The sequence below is a fragment of the Scomber scombrus genome, chromosome 11 (genome assembly GCF_963691925.1).
Source record: "Scomber scombrus chromosome 11, fScoSco1.1, whole genome shotgun sequence".
Taxonomy (NCBI): Eukaryota; Metazoa; Chordata; class Actinopteri; order Scombriformes; family Scombridae; genus Scomber; species Scomber scombrus.
This window is the reverse complement of record NC_084980.1, coordinates 3,846,612-3,869,489: the sequence shown is the minus strand read 5'-3', so window position 1 is coordinate 3,869,489 and position 22,878 is coordinate 3,846,612. Positions and strand designations below refer to the sequence as shown.

At 40.8% G+C, this 22,878-nt stretch overlaps 1 protein-coding gene across 1 annotated transcript; it reads right to left on the bottom strand.

Moving 5' to 3' along the window:
- Nucleotides 1–13,070: 13,070 nt before the first annotated feature.
- Nucleotides 13,071–20,106, bottom strand: olfml2bb (olfactomedin-like 2Bb). The gene is made up of 10 exons (XM_062429131.1): nucleotides 19,816–20,106; nucleotides 18,511–18,783; nucleotides 18,291–18,398; nucleotides 17,040–17,207; nucleotides 16,643–16,747; nucleotides 16,384–16,477; nucleotides 15,532–16,092; nucleotides 15,217–15,393; nucleotides 13,906–14,102; nucleotides 13,071–13,538 (listed from the first exon to the last, which is right to left on the bottom strand). Exons 1-10 carry the CDS (start codon nucleotides 20,104–20,106, stop codon nucleotides 13,149–13,151), a joined length of 2,364 nt encoding a protein of 787 aa, XP_062285115.1. The 3' UTR covers nucleotides 13,071–13,148.
- Between the last annotated feature and the right edge of the window lie 2,772 nt (nucleotides 20,107–22,878).

The window sequence follows — 22,878 nt, the reverse complement described above, 5'->3', positions numbered from 1 at the left end:
TCCCCCAGGGGGAAATTCAAAATTATATAAAACAATCTCTAAATATTATATACAAGACCATGTCATGTCATCAGCTTCACATTTTTAGGTTAAAATGAGTAAATGGCTACATGGGTACAAAAAAGGATCATTTATAGTATTTCAGTTTAGAGTGAAGTTGACCTTTAGTTAGTTTTGATCTAATGTGTAGCAGTACATCAATGGGTTAGCTCCAGTTTCTGTCGGCCGACTCCACACCAGAAGGAACCCAGCCTGTCTGCCACATCTGGACCAAACCAGGACCAACAACATCCTCTGTAAACCAGATGTGAGCTGAGAGAAAAATGTTGAGTTTCTTATGTTAGTATTTTATATACAGTCACTGTAGTAAAGTCATTCACAGACAAAACCACCACCGCTGATAACTTCCAATTCCCACCGCTTTGAAGCCCAGCCTGACATCATTTATAGTTACATATAGGCTCCACAAGATGGCACATCAGCACTTGTAAAAAACATTGACCTTTCTTTTCAAAGAGGTGGTGCTGGCCCCCTGAATCACTGGAAGGACTTATATGAAGCTAATATGAAGCAGATGCAGGATGTGTTGAGTTTGTTGCAAACAGCAGCTGCAGCATCATTAACAGAGGATAGAATATGAAATGGAAAAATGAGAAATGATTGTTTTATATAAATTCCTCTCAACTCTGCTGACACTTGATTTTACTGTGTGGTCTTAATATTAAAGATGGGCACAGTCTAATAATTAGTTACTCTAATTACACATTTTAGTCCAATTCCATCAAAGGATATATGTAGTGAAAATATTCGTGAGGCTTTTCCATCCATCTGCCTCAACTGTCTGCAAAAGTTACATTCTTAATCATATTATAAACTCACTCAGATTCAGTCAGCAGCTGGTTGGATCACTGTTTATAAAATGTGACTTTAAAAAATTCAACTTTAAAAAATAGATTCAGGGCCTTTAAAAAAAAACATTTGGTGCTGCCCCCAAAGCCCCCCCACCCCTCTAGCTCCACCCCTGGTGTGAAGTGTGCTGATCCACTACACAGTCCAATTTCTGACCAAATTTAATGCACAGACTCTTATTGTAAGATCTTTAAACATGCATCAGCTGCGTATTAAACCAACTGAATCCCCCAGTTTCCTTTTTTTCGTAGCGATAATGTCACCAGAGTCCAGATCTCAGTGCCAGCGGATGTGTGTAAGTACAGTATGTGAATTGTCACGGTGAGTGTTATTGAGGTTGTTCCACCAAGCGCTGGACAGTAACCCTGCTGTCCCTGTCCAACAGACGCCTGGAAAACTGGAGCAGACACATTGGAAATTCGGTGCGGAGTGGAGGAGGAGGAGGAGGAGGAGGAGGAGGAGGAGGAGGAGGTGGAGGGATGAACACCGACAGCCAACAAAAAGAGAAGGTTATGTAAAAAGAAGTGGAAAACGGTTAAAAATAAGGTGAGGTGAAAATGTGTGAAAATGACAAAGAGAGGAAAGGAAGGAGAAGGAGAGAGAGAGAGAGAGAGAGAGAGAGGGGGAGAGAGAGAAAGAAAGAGGGGGGATGTGGTTAGAGTTTTCCATGCTCTCATAAGCACTGGAATTAGGAATCAATCAAACGGAGCTTCCCTTACAGTGTGTGTGTTCGAGTGTGAGTGTGTGTGTGTGTGTGTGTGTGTGTGTGTGAGAGAGAGAAGACCATAACTGGCACACATATACTTTTGAGGAATACTGTAAATACCTGCTTAGATCCTGCAGTTGCACATCAAAATACACTTTATGACAACATCAACAACAATATAAAAGAAGGGGGGAAAAAAAAAATCAAACCTCAGAGACTGGTCATATTCTATGAGTCCAGTTCTACAGTGCTACAGTAGAATGTAACATATTCATCTTTGGCATGATCTCAAACCGCTGCAGCATTTGATTTTCCGCTTATTATAACTGACAAATGACCAAACCCTTATGTACAAATAATGACATGTTATATACTGTACTTGCAGTTGGATAATACTCAGAGGGATTGGCATTAAGCTGCCATAAAACAATAACAACCTTTATTGTTCATTTTTCATGAGTCGTTACTTCTCCTTTTGCTTTTTTTGGTCCGTTTGCATGTGTTGAGCTCTCAGCTTTACATAAGATGTTCTATGTAGATAACATAACTGGGAGAGGGGCCACAGTCAGGACGTTTTAAATCCACCACTTAGGGGTCTTTTAAAGTCTTGACAGCTTGACGTAATGCATCTACTCGTGACATTTTAACATGACATACCCCTCTTATTATTACATATGTGGAAATAATGATACATATTAGCCTTTAGGAACCCGCTGAACCCCTCCCAACCCACCTCCACCCTCACACACACACACACACACACACACACACACACACACACACACACACCGATGCTAATGGAACACACTGTTACTCCCATCTTTTGTTTAACTGCCCATAAAAGTATCATCAAGATGCTCTCTTCAACTTTTACGACCTGCAAGAGCATCAAAATAAAGTGCAGGATTAAAGAATGTTTGGTGAAGTGCTTTAAACAAGACATATGGTCAATATTTCATTAATGTAGGAAGATTGGTTTTTGTTCTGCAGAGACGGAGCAGAGACATGTCAGCGGATTCCCAGGACAGCCAGTACTCTCAGCTTAATGCTCCTCATCGTGGAGCGTCTGCTTATAAAGTTGACATTGAATAACGGTCGTAATAAAATAAGCTAAAGTGATTTGCAGTGATGCAGATTCCAGATGTTGCGAGAAACAGAGAAAATGTTTGGTGATTCCTGATTTTTGTCACAAACGTCACGACGCTTGAATGTTTCCTTTAATGGCCATGCCGAGTGTTCTTCGTCGGTCACGAATGCCAGGATGGCTTCGAAAAGCTTTTCGAAAATGTTGATACAAGGAGCCACGGTCCCTCTGTTGTTCTTCATCAATCTTTTTTTTCTCATTTCTTTCCATTTTCTATTCCAGTCTGCAGACCTCAGTTTCAGTGAGTAAAAGTGAATAGAATAGTTTGAATAGAATAAGAGTAAAAATATGAAACTTTCCTCAAATTCAGTGTAGAATTTGCAGTTTTTATTGATGGTGTCAAAACACTGTTGCTGTTTGCTGAGTTATTTTTAATTATTGCAACACTGTGTGCTGTTGCTTAGTTCATAAATTGTATTTTCAGTTTCTGCAGTTATTCAAAATCTTACAGCCTTACTGCTTATAATCAGCAACACTTACATTTTGCATGTGGTAACCATACAGAAGTTCCTTCCATCTCCACAGAGCTTCTTCATGTCTTTATTTCTGTTTTTGTTTTATGCCCACAAGTCTTGAAGGAGGCATATTATGGATATTTCCAGGTCTATTGTTTTAATCTGGGGCTCTACTCAATTATCTTTGCATGGTTTACAGTTTAAAAAACTTAATATTTATCTTATACCGGCCCTTTATGCAGCTGCTCAGTTCAGCCTCTGAAACAGGCCGTTTTAGCTCCTGTCTCTTTAAGGCCCCCCCCTCCTGATGAGCCCACTCTGTTCTGATTGGTCAGCTTCCCTGAAGCTTTGACACAGCCAAGTAGTAGGAGTTCATTACTTGTTCTCCTTTACTTGGAAATGTCAACTTCTCAAATACATTCGTACATATTCGAGCTGAAATCTGAGCGTGAAAAACACATGGAAAAACCTTAGCAACCACCTTAGCAACAAAGACTTTGGAACAGATGGCCGTGCTGACATCAGCTCGTCTGCAAGGTAAAAAAAAAAAAAAAAAACGTTTCACAAATGAATCATTCAGAGTAGATGAAGCTTTTGACTTGCAGGACTTTTTTCTTTTTTTTCTTTTTTTACAGTTAACCTCAAGTGTTGGAACTTTGACCACGTGTAACAAATATATCTGACATCATAACTGTATATAAATAATATAAAAACCAGAAAAAAGAAAAATATGTCCCCTTTAATGTTTCGCGCCAGTCTTACCACTGTCACAGTATGGCTTCCTTTCCACTTAAAAAGCTCTGACAAACCCACAGTACACTTCCTGATAGATAGACTCCAAATGAGTACTGACGATGCCAAAAGTCTGCTTGAAATGCATTTTATGAAATGAAATCTACCAAGCTAATACATCCAATAAAATCACTTCCTAATCCGAAGTTTATTCTACAGAGAAATGTGATGACTTAGCTCTTTTCATCAATGACAAAGTGTCTTCTTATTGAACAGTGCTTCCAGCTGCTCCTCTTACTCACACTGTAAATAAATCACTGGGTCATTTTTTGCAGTCTGGACTAGTTATTAGAGTCATAGATCAGCAGCTTTTGCTCATTTTCTGCTCCAGGCTACAAGATGACTTTCATTAACCTGCTTCCTGTAACCCGATACGAAGAAGAGTTACAGGAATTGATAGCAGGAGAGCAGAGGAGCGACACGATGGAGGATGTGAGTCACATTCAAACCCCCCCTCCCCGACCCCGTGACTCTGCGGTTTTGTGCGTCTGGGCTCACGGGAGAACGAGACAGGATTTCTACTTAAAAAGAGCTCTGGAGAGATCTGCTGCCCTGATTGGACTTACAGGAGAGGTGATTTCCACCAGTTGTGGTTTCAGCTATTATTCAAAAGAATGTAAGAGGTTTCTGGCAGTAAACTGTGGGAGTCTGTCAAAAGTGCAATATTTGCAGATTCATGCAAGAACTTCAACTTTCTAGAAAGAAGCATTTTCTGCCTTTTTAATTCGTATAGCATTCTCAATTCCTGGCTGCAGACAGAAGCATGGCAAGCAAAGTGAGTTTCCATTGGAGAGCGTTTTAACAATCCTCAAGACCCCAACTATTTCATACTTTTTTTTTAATCCAATTATTCACAGCTTTAAACCTCTTAAACCTACCTAAGTCGCTCATTCTTGTGTCGCCTCCATTATTTAGATAAAATTATTCAGTTCAGTCTCAGACGCTCAGAGTAACAAACCAGATGTTAAAATCTCATATCTGGGGGACACATTAGGTCTCTGGTCTCCTTCTCCTCTTCCTCTCAGCTATCATCTTAACTTCTCTGTTTCCTCTCCCCGCGATTATTTTTCCACCACTTTCCTCTTCTCTTTCACTTCTCCTTGCTCTGTTCTCATCATTCCCTTCTCCTCTGCTCTCTAGTATTTCCTCTCTACCAGCACTGAAGATCCAACTGGGAACTAAAGCAAAGTCCCTATACTTTATATCACATGCAACCAAAATATTCAGACCTCCATGATATCATGACATCTTTAGTTTTCCGTTATATTTTCCAGTAAGATTCTTTAAATGTAGGAAAAAAGGCTCTCCGTGAAAGTATCACAAACACTACAGTATCGTCTGTATATTCTTGTTCCAGCAGTTGAATGAAGCTACATGATGTTTACACTTAAACCCATAATGCCATGTTTTTATATGGCACCACCATCACACCAAATGGAAATACCCAAGATGTCTCATGCGTCATTTGGTGTTTCAAGCTTTAGGTTTTTACTTTAAAACACTAAGGACCACAAAAATGATCACTGGCGCCAACCTTCCCACCCCTGCAGGACTTGTAGGATACACATCCTGGATCAGGAGACAACCTGAACATAACCTGTCCTGACTTCACCCCTCTGGTACTACAGAGCCCAGCTTCTGTCCACACACCATCACATTCATGAACAGAAATGTACTTCTGATAGAAAATCATGCTGAGAGACAACACATTTAATCTATTGATTTGTGTACATGGACATGAATCAATAGATGAAATTTCATGATTACTTCACAAGATGCTGTGAGACTAGATGAGCCCTACTAAGATTGGATCAATGAAAAAAATGGGTGATGAGAACCTCTTGAACCTACTATATCCATGGGACTGATGTGTGCTGATAAAGCACAATTAATAGGCTGATAATTGTCAATGCATAATTGTGGTGCATCAGCCATGTGATGTCGTATGCAATAATCCTGCCATACACATACCTACACATCATATATATCTGCCACATATATATATATATAGTGTTTTTTGCACTATACATTCTTGCACTACCAACCAGACAGTAACCCTGTACATACAATTTCAGTAACAATGGCTCTGTTCTATTCGAGTGTCCCAGTAAGTCATCACAGTGTGACAGCGAAGCAGCCAAACAAACACCAGGACCCTAAAAACTGAAGCAGCATAATGGCATTCAGCCATCATTCAATTTATTATTTACACATGCTTTTCCTTCTGTCACATGTCAAAAATGTTTCTGTTTTATGATATCGGATTTATAAAGACAGTAGTATTCTAGCTGTTAGGGAGTTTAATCTAACTCAATGTCAGTTTTATTGATCAGGTTTTGTATTTATCAAAGTTGAGTGTATCTGCAGGTCTCCAAAAGTCTTAAAAAGCCCTAATTTCAGTTCCCTAAAAAAAAAAAAAGCCCTTTATGTATTCTTGACTGCTGTTGCAGTAACATCTGTTATAACTTTAGAACGTTCCATAGAGCATGTGTTTGCAGGCTGTCAGTAGACGTTATAATCTATCTTAAAAACTACAGTGAGGCTGGTGCTGAAGATCATGCGGCAGGAAACTGTTTCATCTTTTTTTGTGGCGTTTTGATCAGCACGATGGTCAATTTGATACGGTTCCAGTTTGTATTCATTTGATTAGTTGTATGATTGGTAATCATTGTTATGTACTGCTGGGAAATACTAAAAAATATATAACCTAACTATATACTAGACCTTATTGTCCCTAATAGCTTTTCATCTCATTTCATAGTAGCATTAAATGAAACTGCTTAAGTTAAGTGAAGGGACTCACTTAATTGTGCTTATATTTACTCAACTGCATTCCATTACACTGGTTAATATCTACCAGCTGTGCCAGCTGATTGCTCAGTCAGCCAATCACTTGTGCAGATCATGTGTGCCGATAGTGTTTCCTCACTCCTCTACTGTACTGTACCTCTTGCTGATGATGAATTTAAAGTAAAGCCTAAAAACAACAAACACCCCTCCGTCTGTGTTTGGAGAAAGTTTAACTCCTCTACTTCATCAATTTCAGTGAGAAGTCTGTTTTTTTATGGATTGCTGACTCCTTTAAATCACGACTTCATCCTTTTTTTGTCAATTAACGCGTGTTACTATAATAATAAAAAAGCTAAAGGTTAAATCGGGACTCGCTTGTGTTTATATGGGCAGCGTGTTTGTGTTTTTTTTATTTCATTTCTTTTCCATACACAGTGCATCATCCAGATTGCCACTGCCAAAAAAACAGCAGGATGCCCCAAAAGTGCTGTAAAATGTTCCCATCTAAGATCTCCTTCCTCTTTGTGTACCTGCAATGTGCACAAGTAACTTCTTCTCCCCATGGCGCCTAAGAAAACTACATTACGTGTGCTGTTCAGAATGATAGATAACGTCAGTTCAAGGCTCGAAGTAGAGTTTTGGGGGGATGATGGGAGGATTGGACTAGACAGGCTTTACTCACTCCAAATATTTGATACTCGCTAAAAAATCTTGGCGTCTTGTTTAACCAACAAAACAAAATCACTTAGGATCATCATCCATGCTTTGACTGCATCGTGCCTCCGCTGTTATATAACCTTGTTCTCACCCGAGCACCTGCGCCAGCACGCAACACATCTGCAGCACGGTTAAAAAAAAACAAGAGACATATCTCACGTTGCACCAGTTCAGAAGCATTTAAGCCCCATTTGTTTCAATTAAAAGTTTACTTGAAGGTTTTTTATACTGTTTAAATATCTGATGTATGTATATGAGAATGGGAAAAAAAAATTACACTTCCACCAAAGCACCATAGAATGAAACTAAATATAGCGCATGAGCTCACGGTTGAGTATAGGGAACAATCTACACAGCTGCCATATTCCTAAACTCTTACCAGCTGGGCACTGTAGTTTGAGATCCAAATAAATCAGAATAACCAGTGTGAAGCTTCCTTGGCCATTATTGAGATTAGTTCCTGCTCACTCATGTAGGAAAAGCTGATCATAGCCTGCTGAAGTCCTCTGGCTGGGACACACAGGAGACTTTAGTAATGTGTTGTTTAAACATGCCGTTCCAGGATTTAGACTTTTTAAAAGCTTTTTCATGGCAGATTCGGTCATCACTCTTTATGTATGGTAGGTACGTTTGATTCCATTCTGCACACACACACACACACACACACACACACACACAGTCCTGCTGCCAGAAATACTCCCTGGAGCAAGGCTCTCAAACATATGGCCCGTGGGTCAGGACCAGCCCGCCAAAGGGGTCCAATCCAGACCAATGGATAACTTTGCAAAGTATGAAAATTGCAGAAAACTAATTCCAAACAAAACACACTGCTATTCTCACTTATTTTCAATTGCCATTCACAGTCAAGGCTGATCTGCCAGTGGACTTCCAACTTGAGATAATTGACGTGCAACATGATTCAGATTTGAAGGACCAATTTGTCTCAGTGGGCTTGGACACATTTGTTCAGTATGTCTTCCCAGGGTAACCCCAAACTGAGCCCTGGCTGCAAAACTTTTGTGCATTATTGGGATGAGTTATCTTTATGAACAAGCTTTTTCTGTGATTACTCATTATTCCTAAGACATCTCAGTTCATCTGTTTTGTAAATAGATGTTTTATTATAGTAAAGCTATGATATATATTATACTATTATATTATTATTATTTATAGGTTATTATACATTGATTTTAATGGTCCGGCCCACATGAGATCAAATTGGGCCGAATGTGGCCCTTGAACTAAAATGACTTTGACACCCCTGCACTAGCAACAAATGTGGATTAATCCTCTGCTGAAAATAGTCCCCGAAAAATACACTTTTTCCTGTGACCAGCTGTTTTTGGAAATTACTGAGCATTTTCTAAGAAATAAAAATGATATAATTGTGACCCTTTTTGAAAATCCATTCATCCATCCAAGATTCCATCTTCAATGTGAACCTGTTATCCCTTTTGTCAATTAACGTGTGTTACTATAACGATGAAAAGCTGAAGGTTAAATCGGGACTCGCTTCTTGTTTATATGGGCAGTGTGTTGGTGTTTTTTTATTCCATTTCTTTTCCACTCATAGTTCATCATGCAGACCGCCACTGCCAAAAAAACCAGCAGGATGTCCCAAAAGTGTTGTAAAATGTTTGTGTAAGAAAACAACATTACGTGTGATGTTCAGAACGATAGATAACGTCAGTCAAGGCTGAAGTGGAATTTTATAATATATTTTATATATATATATTATATATCATGTACAGGTTATTATGCAATGGTTTTAGTGGTCTGGCCCACATGAAATCGAATTGGGCCGTATGTGACCCTTGAACTAAAATGACTTTGACACCCCTGCACAAGAGCAACAAATGTGGATTAATCCTCTGCTGAAAATAGTCCCTGACGAATGCACTATTTCCTCCTCTTTGATACAAACTACAGTGACAAGCTGTTTTTGGAAATTACTGAGCTTTTTTTTTTAAATAAAATTATATATTTGTGAAGATTTCCATCCTCAATGGGAACCTGTGGGTTTGGAGCTGAGAGCCACAGACATTATTACTGTTATTATATTATTTACAATAATGTCAGTTTATCCCTTGATATATAATGATCACATATTATAACATATTAAAATATTGGCAAAAAAGTGCATGCTTTACCACAAAGTTAACGCTGCAGTATGAACTACATGAAGGTGTTTGGGTGGCAGGTTGGGGGGTGTGAATCATCTAAAAGTCAGATTGACAAATTGACCAATCAGAATGTGTTTTCATCTTCGGTCAATCTCTCTGTCTGTAAAAGCCCCCCAAAGGTTTCTCTGGCCCCGCTTTGAATTCTGACTTTTATGATCTTGTTTTGTTCTTCTTTCCTCCACCTCTCATATGGCCTCTGACATTTAACCTCTACATACATCTTTCTCATTCTCTCTCCTTTTTTCTGCATCTCTCTCACCTTGTTATTCTCCCCCCCCCCCCCCCCCTCCTCCTCTTTTTGGTCTTTCCTTGATTTCCACAGCCTTCTCTTGTGGGTTTTCATGCACCTCTTTTCATTCTTTCCATTTCTCTTACTGTAGTTAAACATAAATCACCTCTGAGTGTATTTTTTAACCCAAGGTCTCGATCTCCATGATACCCTCTCCTCTTTTCCTCTCTTTTTCTCTCTTTCATTTTCTTTGGTGCAGATTTTAAGCTCTGTGGCAGTCAGGAATGTGTGTGCAGATACCGCGGCTATCTTTAAACCAGGCATTATGCAGTGTGTGTGTGTGTGTGTGTGTGTGTGTGTGTGTGTGTGTGTGTGTGTGTGTGTGTGTGTGTGTGAGTGCGCTCTGTGAACTTGCACAGATAGCATCCTTTGTGTGTTTTCTCTGGAGTGTGTGTGCGTGTGAGTGCGCGCGTGTGTGGTCCTCATGCTTGCAGACATTTAGACCAAGTGTTTTAAAGACTGACGCTTTTGCAGAAAACACACACACACATACACACGTGTACATTCATACTGCTCTTTTGAGTGTGCAGTAGATCTGAATGGTCTTCTTTCTTCTGCATCCTACTAGGTGGTCACTTACCACACACACACACACACACACACACACACACACAGGCAGTACCACATACACATGACGGTTTTATAACTTTTGATGTCATCTCCAGAGCATCCAATCAGCTTTAATGGAACATTCCTGCTGTAATTCACATATTTGTAGTTAATATGTTTTTTATGCATACATCTTGAAATTGTAGTTTTGTCCTATTGTATGTGGGCTGCATCCAAGTATTTGCTGGTGTTGCACAAACACACTATATACGGGTAACATTGTACCATGAAGGTAAAGGCGCAGCAGTTGTTTGTAATTAATATTTCCTTGGACATTTTTTGCATGTGTGTGTGTGTGTGTGTATGTGTCAGGTTGAGTTCTCATGAGAGACCATTAGCAACCACGTGTCAGAGGCTGCAGGACTGAAGCAAAGCTCCCATAAAGCGGTCCATGAAGCAGACACATTAACTCCTCCATGTGCTCCTCCTGCTTTGAAAAATGTGTTATTCTTACAAATGTGTCAATTATTTAATTTCATTTTCATCCTGATGTAAAGTGAACCTAAAGAGAAACAAGTCAAGCTGAACTAATCCAGACTGAAATGACACACAGACTCTTACAAAACACACAATTCCCTGACCTTATTTGAATCTTAACATGTAGACGCTCTGGTCTGGTGTCCTGGGTATTCCCACTCAGAGGTTCACCAGCATCTGGCTGGGACTTTATTTTCCATCCTGGGAAGCTTCCAGTGGTTCAGCTGCTTCCAGGAAAACTAAATCAACCCTCAAAGAAATAATGTCCACAGCAGGCCGGACAGGCAGAGCACAGACCGAAGAGAACGAAAAAAAAAAGACGAATAGAAAGACAGGAGGGAGCTCTTTTTAAAAAATGTTTTATTATAAATTACAGCGTACACAAAACAGAAAAAGCAGACTTGTAGTAAAGCAGTTGAAATCAACCTTGTCTATGGATTTTCTTTCTTTCTTTTTTTTTTATACAACAAGCAAAGCGGCGTGGAGCGTGTGCTGGTTCGACAATGGTTTTAAATAAATGGCCTTCGATGGTATATGAAGGCACTAACTCAGGGTTAGAGCCTCTGTTCCCACCTATAATTAAAGTGTTTGATGGGAATATTGTTGGACGGCAGTGAAGGTGAGTATGCACGCTAAGCAGACACAGTATAAAAACACACACTTAAAGCTTTGTTCAAATAAGACAAAGGCATTAGACTGCAGTTAGGCGCGACACACGTCTTCAGTTATTAGAATCGGTTCATATTTGAACGTACGTATATTAGACACAAGTTACATTATATTTCTGACTTGGCACCATCACAGTAGCTTATTGACCAGAGGTTTTTTGGAAAGCTGCTGATTTTTTAGTGGCATAAGCCTAAACAAACACATCTGGTTTGACACTGTAAGTAAATGTCCGAGGTCCTCGTCAATGAGTTTACATACAGGGACTCCAAGCTTAAGTATTGCACTTCGATTAGTAGGGGACTCACATGTAACAGATTAGGGAAAAAAAACCAGCAAAATTGATGCATCAGAGGGTGAAATATTCCAACTTTTAATCACCAAAACACTAGATCCTAAATATCCAAACATGCAACCATTATAACATCTTTTGATCAGACTACTGCTCAATGTCATGTCTGCCTAACTTCACACCTCCATTTGACCACGGAAGTTATAAAAAATAACCAAGTGAGTGGATGTTTGACTTGAGGTTACTCTTTTTACAACACAAGTTCAAAACTGAGACAATAACACTTCCTGTTAGAAGGGAGTTTTTTCTTGCCGCTGGCGCCAAGTGCCGCTCATGATGGAGTGCCGAGTAAAATAAAGAGTGCAGTCTAGAGCTGCTCTAAGTGAAAAAAGTGCCCTGAGAACTTCTGTTGTGATTTGGTGCTGTATAAATAAAACTGGATTGAACTGAACCCCGATGACATCGTCAGGGTTACTGTCTGTGCTACTATACTACACTACTGTCATTTCACAAGCTGAAAAGTGAGCCGACTATGTAACAGATCGCCTTTACTGAGATTAATCCCACTGCCATTGACTAAAGCAGGGTCATAATAACAGAAACAAGTCTGATCAGTGATGAGTCTCAGGTGAGCATCATATGTTTTGATGTAAGAGTGAAGCATGTAATGTACATATAAAAGAAGCGCCCTCCACAGTGATCATTGCTTATGAAAAAAAACTCGATGTGAGAAAGTGTGTCTACATGGATGTGGACAATCACGCTTTTGATTGTCTGAATTATTTGTGGCTAAATATGGATCCACAGTCATTTCACCAGCACAGTCTGACTTATGAAGAAAAAGTGGACACTTCTCCACATGGAGAAACAGAGTTGGATGTGTATGCATCTATTTACATTCATACATATGGTCCATGGGGTTTGTCCTTTTTCCAAAATGTGAATACGTTTCCACTCTGATTGGTTAATACTGACGTTGCTTTTGTGTGGCAGAGCGGCCGAGGTCGATATAAAAACACGTTGAGTTAGACTGATCCACAGTCATTTAGAAACACATCATTAATAAAATATCAGTTCATTTACATTATTCTTTCTATCCTCAACTGTCCGTCCATTCTGCTAATAAGCAAAGATGACATCATACATCATCTGATGTCCGTTGTCCCACGCGTACAGCTTCTTGTCCAGCGGGCAGTACGTCAGCTGTGAGGTGTGCATGTGCATGTTCGTGAACGCCAGGGTGGGCACGGTGTGCGTGAGCGTGTGCGTGTCAAAGGCGTACGTCACGTTGGCGTAGCGACGCTCTATACTGTCCACGGCGTAAAGCACGCCACAAACCAAGAAGCTGTTGCCGTAGCGACCGTGTCGAAGACCCGTGCGGAAGCTCCTTATTGGCTGCAGGTCTCTGGAGCGGAGGTGGGTCAGCAGCATTACCTCCTGGTGGAAGCCTTCTGTGTCCAGAGCGGGGTAGAGCAGCCACAGGCCCGACTCATCCACAGCTAACTCCACCTTCAAATTAAAATGTACAACAATGTAAAAAGGACAAATTATCTGAAACTGTAACACACTTTCAAATTTATATTTTAATTTTTTTTTAAGTGGATATTGTCAGGAAGTAGTGTTCCTTTGACTCCCATTTTTTGTGTGAAGTGAGGCTGAAATGTGAACTGAACCAAGCAGAGAACAAATGTACAAAAACCTCTCCAGCAGTTGTCTCTGCTCTTCACTATTTGCCCTTTTGACCTCTTTAGTGATTTGAAGTGTTTTTGTTCCCCTCCCTCACCTTTCACAATCCTTTAAAGAGACCCCAGTGTACATTCCCCAGGTGAATCATCACTCAGTGTTTCTTGTACAGTTACATAAGAGTGGCCCTTACTTCAGTCTGTGTCCTGTGAGCCTGCTCCTCCAGTATAGCATCATGCAGCGTGGTCCAGGCAGCTACGTATCTCAGTCTCAGGTCATATCTGATAACGTCCCTGCTGAAGGCGCGGTTGTAGTAGAAAGCTCCGTTATACACAACGTGGCCTGTTCCAGTGTAGCTGTATGGCAGCTTGTAGGAATTACTGACCTGACCTGAAGAGGAAGACACACAGAAACAGCTGCTTAGGTTTACATCTACTACACGATGACCTTTAATGTAACTGTGAGTGTAAATCAAGGTGTGACACATCCATCCTTTATAATACTTTTCTAGCAATATTATTCTGGCTACTTTGCACTAAATAATCAGTATTACCTCAAAGGATGCTATTTTTTTTTTTTAAACTTTCTAGGGCCTTTCTCTAACTGTCACTATCTGTGTATTTGCTGTTGATGCCTTTGTTTTGTATTTGGTTTATTTCATTTCTAAAATCCAAGTGAACACAGATGCAGTGTTGACAGATAGTAGGACCCTCAGACTTGGACAAATGTCCATACTGACCTATAATGGTATTATTTTAGTTAGACAGCTAAGCAATTACATAACCAATGCTAATATTGGATTTGCCACAAAAGAAAACTAGACACCCAAACTCCAGTCTAGCCTGTTACAGTGCTGCAATGAGTAGTAGATTTGACAGTGAATGTTTATTTTTTCATTTCATAGACCAGGAAAAAAGGCCAGGATTTTATTGATGTGATTATTAAAATTATTTTTTTGTCGTGGAGGCTAATGGGTATCCAAATCCAAATACAATGAAGAAGAATGACGAATATTTTGCTGGTAAGATTTTTAAGTTCATGGCCTGATTTTCCCAAAGCATAAAATCCATCTAACAATGTTTTCAAAAAACATGATCATTTTTTTTTATTTTATTGTGCTAATACATAGCTATACTTTTCCACTGGCTGTCATCCCAGAATCAGCCAGTGGGGTTTGATACTGGGGTGTTAATCTTACATTTATAAAGCTTCTAAAAAATCATTAATGCTTGATCTGATCTGAGGTTTAATTTGTTCTGAAAGGCAACATCTGGATAAAGCACTGCATTAGCCTGAATAAAAGCACACAATGTTTAGTTCTGGATAATGAGTAGGGAAACATGGCAGCCATGCAGATCTCATAAAATGTTGTTTCACAGCCTAGAAACATTTCAAATAAACCTGCTTGTCTTTGTTAGAAAGAGATTATTGGCTCATTTTCTTCTACACACAGTCGAAAACACACACACACACACACACTAACTCACACACAAGTCACACACACCTAATTTGAAGGTGTCCATGTCTTTGAACTCTTGGAGGTTGTTGCCATAGTGACCATTGGTAAGGTAGATGACGTTGCCGTGGCCGCGAGGATCCCTCATCCAGGCTCCGTCACTGTGGCCGTATGAGTTCTGCTGGATGGGTTCCGAGATGCTGGCTACTGTGTCCTTACACACGACTTCAAGAACACACATGAAAGATGACACTGTGATTCAAACTGACAACACTATGTATCATTTGATTAGTATTTTTCTCTTATACAAGACATGTACAAGCACTACAAGATAAACCATTTATTTAGATGAAGACACCGTACCAGGCTTTTTTGTGGTCTTTGGTTGGTCGGCGGGATTCTCCGTCCAGGTGAGTCGAGTTTTGGATCCTTGCTGTGACGCTGCCGTTGGAGACACGTTAACAGGTGGACTGATGTTGGTATCTGAGGGTGAGCTTTTATGCTGAGTTACAGGCGTGGGTGGCTGTGTAGTAGTAGTTGTAGTAGTAGTTGGAGTAGCAGTTGTAGTTGTAGTTGTAGTTGTAGTTGTAGTTGTTGGAGTAGTGGTAGTTTGTTGGGTAGTAGTTGTCAGTTTGGTTGTCGTTGGCGTTGTAGTTGTTGGTGGTATGCTAGTAGTTGGCTGAGTTGTTGTTATGATGGTGGTAAAAATGGTGGTGGGAGCTGGTTTGGTCGTAGGTGTGGTTTGCTGGATGGTAGTTGGGAAAGTTGTCGGTTGCCGGGTGGATGCGGGCACGCTCGTTATCCTGGGAAGATCCTCGGTGTCATGTTTGGTGGGAACGGTCATTGAAGGTTTTGGACTCCGGGTGGAGATAATCCTGGTAGGTGGGAGCTCGTCCGAGATCAGCAAGTCCACTGAAGCACTCGCTGTAGAGGAGGGAAATGTAATTATTTTCCTACTTCAGAGCATGACATGAATTCAGCATAACAGCCATAAAGGTACTTTAAAGCAGGCATGGCCAAACAATTCCATACAGGGCTGTGTGCCAGCAGGTTTTTGCTCCAACCAATCAAGAACACACATGATTTGATTGCCTGAAGATTGAGATCAGTTGATTCAATGAGTCGATCCTGGTGTGCTCCTGCTTGGTTGGAATGTAAACCTGCAGCCACATGAACCTTTATGGAATAGTTTGGACACCTCTGCTTTGGACTTACTATTCTTTCCTCTTCCTCTCTCCTCCTCTTCCTCCACCTTGTAGCTCCCCTCCTCTGCCTTGTAAAAAGTCACGCCCCTGATGACCATGCTATTCTTGTCCTTGATCGGCTGCTTTGTCTCCGTCTTGTCTTTGATCGACTGCTTTGACTCCGTCTTGTCTTTGATCGGCTGCTTTGACTCCGTCTTGTCTTTGATCGGCTGCTTTGACTCCGTCTTGTCTTTGATTGGCTGCTTTGACTCCGTCTTGTCTTTGATTGCCTTTTGTGTGCTCGTCTTGTTTTTGGCTTGCTGTTGTTGCTCCACACCATCTTGCAGTTGGTTCCTCTTTAGTTGAATTCCAACGTAAAGCTCATCGTAAGTCTTCTGCTCCAGTAAAAAAGACATTCAGTTTAGTTCATATAGAATATGGACTTTTCAGTTAAGATAACATTGTTTTATATAACAGATACGATGCTGGATTGTGTCCTAGCTTCAGATCGTGCCAGGTGCTTTGGCAGGAGAGCGTAATGTTTATCACCAAGTTAAACTGTGTGCTAAAAGTAGTTTTAGTAGCAAGACAAATGTTTAAGACTGAATGGTATTTTTGGATTCAAGTTGTGAAAGAAAGCACGTGTTGGCTGGAGTCAAACTGACTTGATTTGCGGACATGCTGTACCTGCTTGTTGGCGTAGGCAGGTGCTCCACTTTTCGGTCCAGAACGCTCCAAATCGCTTGTTTTCTTTTTTTTCTGCTGCTGAGCCTTCTTCTCTCTCTCTTTCTCTTTGGCTCTCTCTTTCACACGTTCTTTGTCTCTCACTCTCTCTGTAGAATTACGGGCGAAAGCCTGGAGCGCACAGAGAGGAGGATAATACATAAACTGTTCATTCACAAAGGTACACTCAGGAACTACTGTGGAGAAATATGACAGATGCTTCTATACAGCTCAGAGGATTCAAATATATTGCAATGTTAATCAAATGTGAATGTTTAAGCTGCCAAAATTTGTATTTGTTTTACAGGCATGTTTTTTTAATTTAATGTTTGTTCCTCATGTGAAAGAAGGAAATTATAAAATAGGAAAATTGAAACATTGCCCTCAAACAGTTATCCACCCAGACATGTTTGGAGACATAAAAAGGCTTCTTTGAATAAATTGTGTTTGATGTGGCTTTTACACAAAAAAAGTTCAATTTCCATCTCCCTCATTAAAAATACACAATCTATGAATACTCAAACATTGTTCATTTCAAAAGTTTAACTGCTGGACACAAGATGTCTACTGCCTACTTCACTGTACAGTCCATTCTCTGTTTAAGGTGTTTATTTAAGAGAAAGATTTATAACATCACCAACTAACTAGTTTGGAGAAAATTCTGGTCCAGTACGGAACTTAATGTGGAAACTTGAAGCCTCCAGTACACAAACACTGAGATTTTCAGTAAACACAGAGACACTTTCCAACTTCGGCAAATGAATGTGAAACTTAATTCTGCACATAAATCCCTCTGCACAGTGAAGCTCAAACATTACAGTGAAGGATCAATGAACAGAACACATATTTGAGCGGAAAATCTGCTGCTGATAAGACAAAAGTACTAAAAAGACCACTGACATCAGGCAGGGGATACCAGTGTTATTACCAGCTATTATTGGTTATTTATTAATTATTGATTAACTACACAGTACTGGTGTTACTTGAATTGGTGGCTTGAAATGTTATCTTCCATCCTGAAAATGCCACTTGACAAGTATCCTGAACTCTTCACACATTTATGTCCCTTCAGTTCACATCAAACAAAAAGATTAAACTTTCATAATCCCTCTGCCAGCCTTCGTTTATTATGGAAAGTTTAAGTTTGGAGTAACATGACTTGCTGTATCTCAGTGCAAACTAAGAGTGAAACCATAATGCAGGCTGTGTGCTGACCTTCTCCATGTTTTCCACCCTGGACAGCAGCTTGTCAGTGACAGACTGGAGCTTTAACAAGTCCATCCCATACAGAGAGCCCTCCAACAAGTCAATGATAGTTGACAGCTAAAACCACAAAAACACAGTGAGCGGTTAGATAAAGACAGAAGCAGAAAAACATGAGCAATGTATTTCAAAAAGTCATTCTTAGTGTGTCTGTGTATGTGTGTGTGTCTACCTTAATGTCATCCTTGCTTGCCTCCTGTAGTTTTTTAAACCTGTAATCTCCCTCGCAGGGGTTGACAGCTGAAGGCGGAGCCATGCACACACACTTCTTGCAGTCCGTTCCCTTGGTAACCGTCTCCACAGTGTAGAAATCTTGGGACGGCGCCGCCTGGTCACCATCAAGGATGCGGCTGCAGTCGGAGCGTTTGATTGGTCGAACAATACAGCGACAAACGCAGTCTGACCCTGATGACACAGTCTTCACTTTGTCATAATCTCCCAGCAACTGAAAGAGAGAAGGACAAAGAGTTTAGTTTATCAATATCTATGTCAGTGTGGTCAGATCTGAAGAAACTTTCTGCTAACCTAAACTATTTATATTCTATTGTCTGCATGTAGAAATACATGAACAAATAGAAAGAGTTTGCATCATGTGAGATGTTTTGCAGCTGCAGCAGTGGTCAGCCTCCTGGGAAAAAGACAGCTACAGTCATTTATAAAAAAAGCCACTTTTTTGGTTATGGAGCTCTTACAGTTTGAAGGATATTACATAACCAACCACTAGATGGATGCAAACTGTCACCAGGGTGAACCCACACACACCCACACCCACACAGAGACACACACACACACAGCTCTGGGTCTGATTTACCACGTCATTTGACTTGAAGTGACACACTGTGGGGTTTTGGATCATGTTTAAAAGGAAAAAGAAGCAGACCTAAAAAAAACTGCTGTCTAATGCAATCACATAATCACGTTCTCATGTGGGAAATGATGTATATATATACTTTACAGTTCAAATGCAACCAAGAGGCACACACGTAATTTGAATTCTCCTGCGGTTTCCTCTTGATGAAGTGGATGGAAAAATGTTGCTGAGTTCACACAGTAACAACTGGGATGTGATCTGACTCACAGGTCTGCAGGCATATTAGGTCAAATGGGAGATCTCATGGAAAGAGGAAAAATCAAACTGGTTTTAGCTTTTAAGTCTGGCAATTAAATATTTCCCATCATTATCAGTATTATTATTTCTGCAGCATGCCACATACAGAACTGCACTTTGATTCATACCGCTTTTACCACGGTCTCACACGCTCGCTAAAGTGAGAAAACTCAAACTTAAACATGTCATTCTACTGTGAGGAGTGTTGCTTAGTTTATTGGCTGATGCCGAATTAAATAGTTTTACTTTTTAATTTAAAAAATGTGTGCAAACTTTCTTCTAGTGCGTCGCGTCTGTGCTGTTATGCAATGTATAATTAAAGCGCATAAAAGCAAATGAAGTCTGGTATTAAAGGAGCAATGCGCTGACCTGGCTCATGATGTTCTCCTGGTTGTCCACCTCATCCTGCAGAGGCTCGGTGGTGGGTCGCTGCTCAACTTTCCCCTCCGCACCGACAGAAGACGGGGTCTGCTGCCCCGTACCCCGCACACTCTCCTCCAGCTTAGCCGTAGGAGGAAAGTCATTGCCCGGCTTACCCATCTCTGCTGCCTCCGTCAGCAGCATCTTCTCCAGCGCTGGAGCCGCGGTCCTGTCCGCCTCCAGAGCATCAAGTCCGCTCACAGCGCACCAGAAAACCAACAGAGAGAATCTGCGCCACATGTCTCCACAACACCAGCAGCAGCAGACAATGAAGAGCACTTGGTGGATGAAACTATAGTCAGAGGTAATTGTGAAGTAGGTCCAGTGATTAAACGCCCACGTATCCCACAGTCCACCGGTTTCCACAGCAAATTCAGCAAAGTGACATTAGACAGTTGAACAGGATGGATAGATCCTTAAAGAGGATTCGCATCTCCAAACACACTCAATGAACACTGATCAAAGTTTAACCTGAAGAAAAGTGCGCACTCAGCTGAAATGTTATCAATGAACCTTTGAAAGAATGAATGGGAGATGAAGAAACAGGCCTGATAGAAGTTGCACCTTTAAAAACTAGGTGGGGAAAAAAAACAGTTTTAATTGGGCTTCAGCTGGTGGCACCATCAGAGGAGACAGACCTCTACACAAGACCCGGTCCCGGTGCAGACTGATCCAGACTGAATGCAGCCTGCAGAGAGAGAGAGAGAGAGAGAGAGAGGGAGGGAGGGAGAGAGAGAGAGAGAGGGGGGGGGGGGGGGTGCCAGAGAGGGAGAGAGAGGTAGGAGAGAAAGCGGGGAGGAAAAAAGAGCAGGAAGGAGAGGGGATGGGGGGAAAGGGGGTGCAGAGAGAAAGAGAGGGAGGAAAAGAGAGAAGGGGGGAGAGTTGGAAGAAGGGAGACAGAGGGAGAGAGAGAGGCAGGGAGAGGAAGAGGCAGGGAGTGAGAGCAAGGGGGTGTCATTGTCAAATGTAGCTTATGAGGAGACTCTAGGTAGGTCTAGACTTTTGCTCACCTCTTGGCAACAGCACCGTTGATTACATGGTGACAGATCCTTTCTCTCTCAGTGCATTCCCAGTTAAACCACTGACTCCTCTGTGTGACCACAGACTAATTACTGTCTCCCTCAAAAAGACAGAAACAAACAACACCACACCTCAGCAGCTCAGTACAGTAAGCTGTTCAATGTCAAGACATCATACAGGTGGGCCAAAAACAGCACAGACGAATTCCAGAGAGCAATCAGTGTTCCTGAAATTCAAGCACTATTAGATATCTTTCTGGACACCGTATATGGTCACAGTAAAGAAAGCATAAATGATGCAGTTAAACATGTCAATCATATCATCATGCAGACTAACTGAACCAACCCAAAAATAGACAATCCAAAAGATGATAATTTAATGGTAAAAAGACTGTAAATGTGTCAGATATCACTTGATATGACTAACTCAGACTGCTGAAGCTGAATAGAAGCTGATCATCTACTTTTAAATGATTGTGTGGAAACACTGTGGATTTTGTCCTCCATCACTTCCATTGAAAGCACATTATGAAGGAGATCTTTTAATAGTCAGTATGAACAGGAGGAATGATTACAAAGAGGAAAAACACATTCACTGTTGATATGGACATGTGACTGCTGTTTTGAGACATATTTGAAAAGTTATGAGCTTAAAATATTATTGCACTACAACATCACAGATACCTCTTAATTTTTCAAAACCCTTAAAATACCAAAAACATGAAAGCAATCTCTGAATTTTAATCTTAACTGAAAAGTTAAAGGTGAAAATTAAGCCGTGGCTTTCATTTGAAGGGGTTTGACACCCTGAAACCATGCAGATAATCCATTAAAACATACTATAATATTATAATAATATAATATATTCATTAATTTCCTCCCATAAACCCCATTAAATCCCCTAATTATGCAACATTATCAATGGGTGTATTTATGTGGTTTTAAGGCAAAAAAATGTGGGGGTCTTTAGTTTCGTCCATCATGGGGGGGGGGGGTTAGGGTTAGGGTTAGGGGGGGTTAATCATGACTAGCAAAGAGTCACAAGGATGTGCAGACTCACCTGGCAAGCTGAAACAATGCTTATCTTGTAAAGAGATGCTGTATTGTTCTAAAGCATCTCAAAAACAGAGCAGGGCTGAACTGAAGAAGGAATGCACTCACCTGTCAGTGCCAATGAAAAGTTTCCCTGTAAAGAGAAAAATGCTAACACTCTTCTATCCCTAACTCCAGCTGGCTAAAACTCTTGTTGAATGTGACCTGAAAGGCCAGCAGCTGCTCTGTGAGACACAGGTTCTCAGATGTCCATCACTGATGAAAAGATGAAGTGAGAAACATTTATCAACCACAAGACTGAGAGATATTTTAGAGATCCTTGACTCATCTGATGAATTGACATCATCGGTATCGACTGCTGCAAATGGAACTGAAACTGAAGTTGGATTGAAACACCTTTCCAGCTAGCCTCTGAAATCTTGACTAAGACTGAAACGACTCAACAGTGTAGTGCAGTGAAGAAAACATCCCAAGTCTCAGCCTTTACACGGGCTGTTAGTGCAGAGTTAAAGAAAGAAGTGTAGCTGCACTCCTTAATAGACAAATGACCTACTATTTCTGACCCACCTGAACCCCCACGTGGGGGTTGAGGTCTATGTCAGAGTAAAGAAAAATTCAATCCAAGTCATCACGGTTGTTTTGGTGATGCACACTTTAAGTGGCACAGACAACATACAAACTATGATGACAGCCTCGCCTGCCCAGATATTTTAGAAAGTTGCAACACCTTCTGCAGTGAATCACACCAGCATGAAACCCACATGCTGCCAGTCTGCTTTGAACCCGAAACCTCAGAATGTTGGCCAACTCAGAGAAACGCTCGGTCTACTCGGCCACCGCTGGCCCGAAAAGCCAGCTGTCTTTACAAGCTATAAACACAGACCCAGATGAGGTTCCTGACAAGGACAGAAAACCAAAAACAAGGTAAAAGGACTTGTTG

Excerpts from the sequence above, each read along its gene's own strand:
- olfml2bb (XM_062429131.1), bottom strand. The coding sequence starts at position 20,106 with ATGTGGCGCAGATTCTCTCTGTTGGTTTTCTGGTGCGCTGTGAGCGGA. Across the intron at positions 16,478-16,642 it reads ACAAGACGAGCACACAAAAG|AATAGCATGGTCATCAGGGG; the intron begins GCAATCAAAGAC and ends ATCAAGGACAAG. Across the intron at positions 13,539-13,905 it reads CTCACAGGACACAGACTGAA|GTGGAGTTAGCTGTGGATGA; the intron begins GTAAGGGCCACT and ends TTTAATTTGAAG.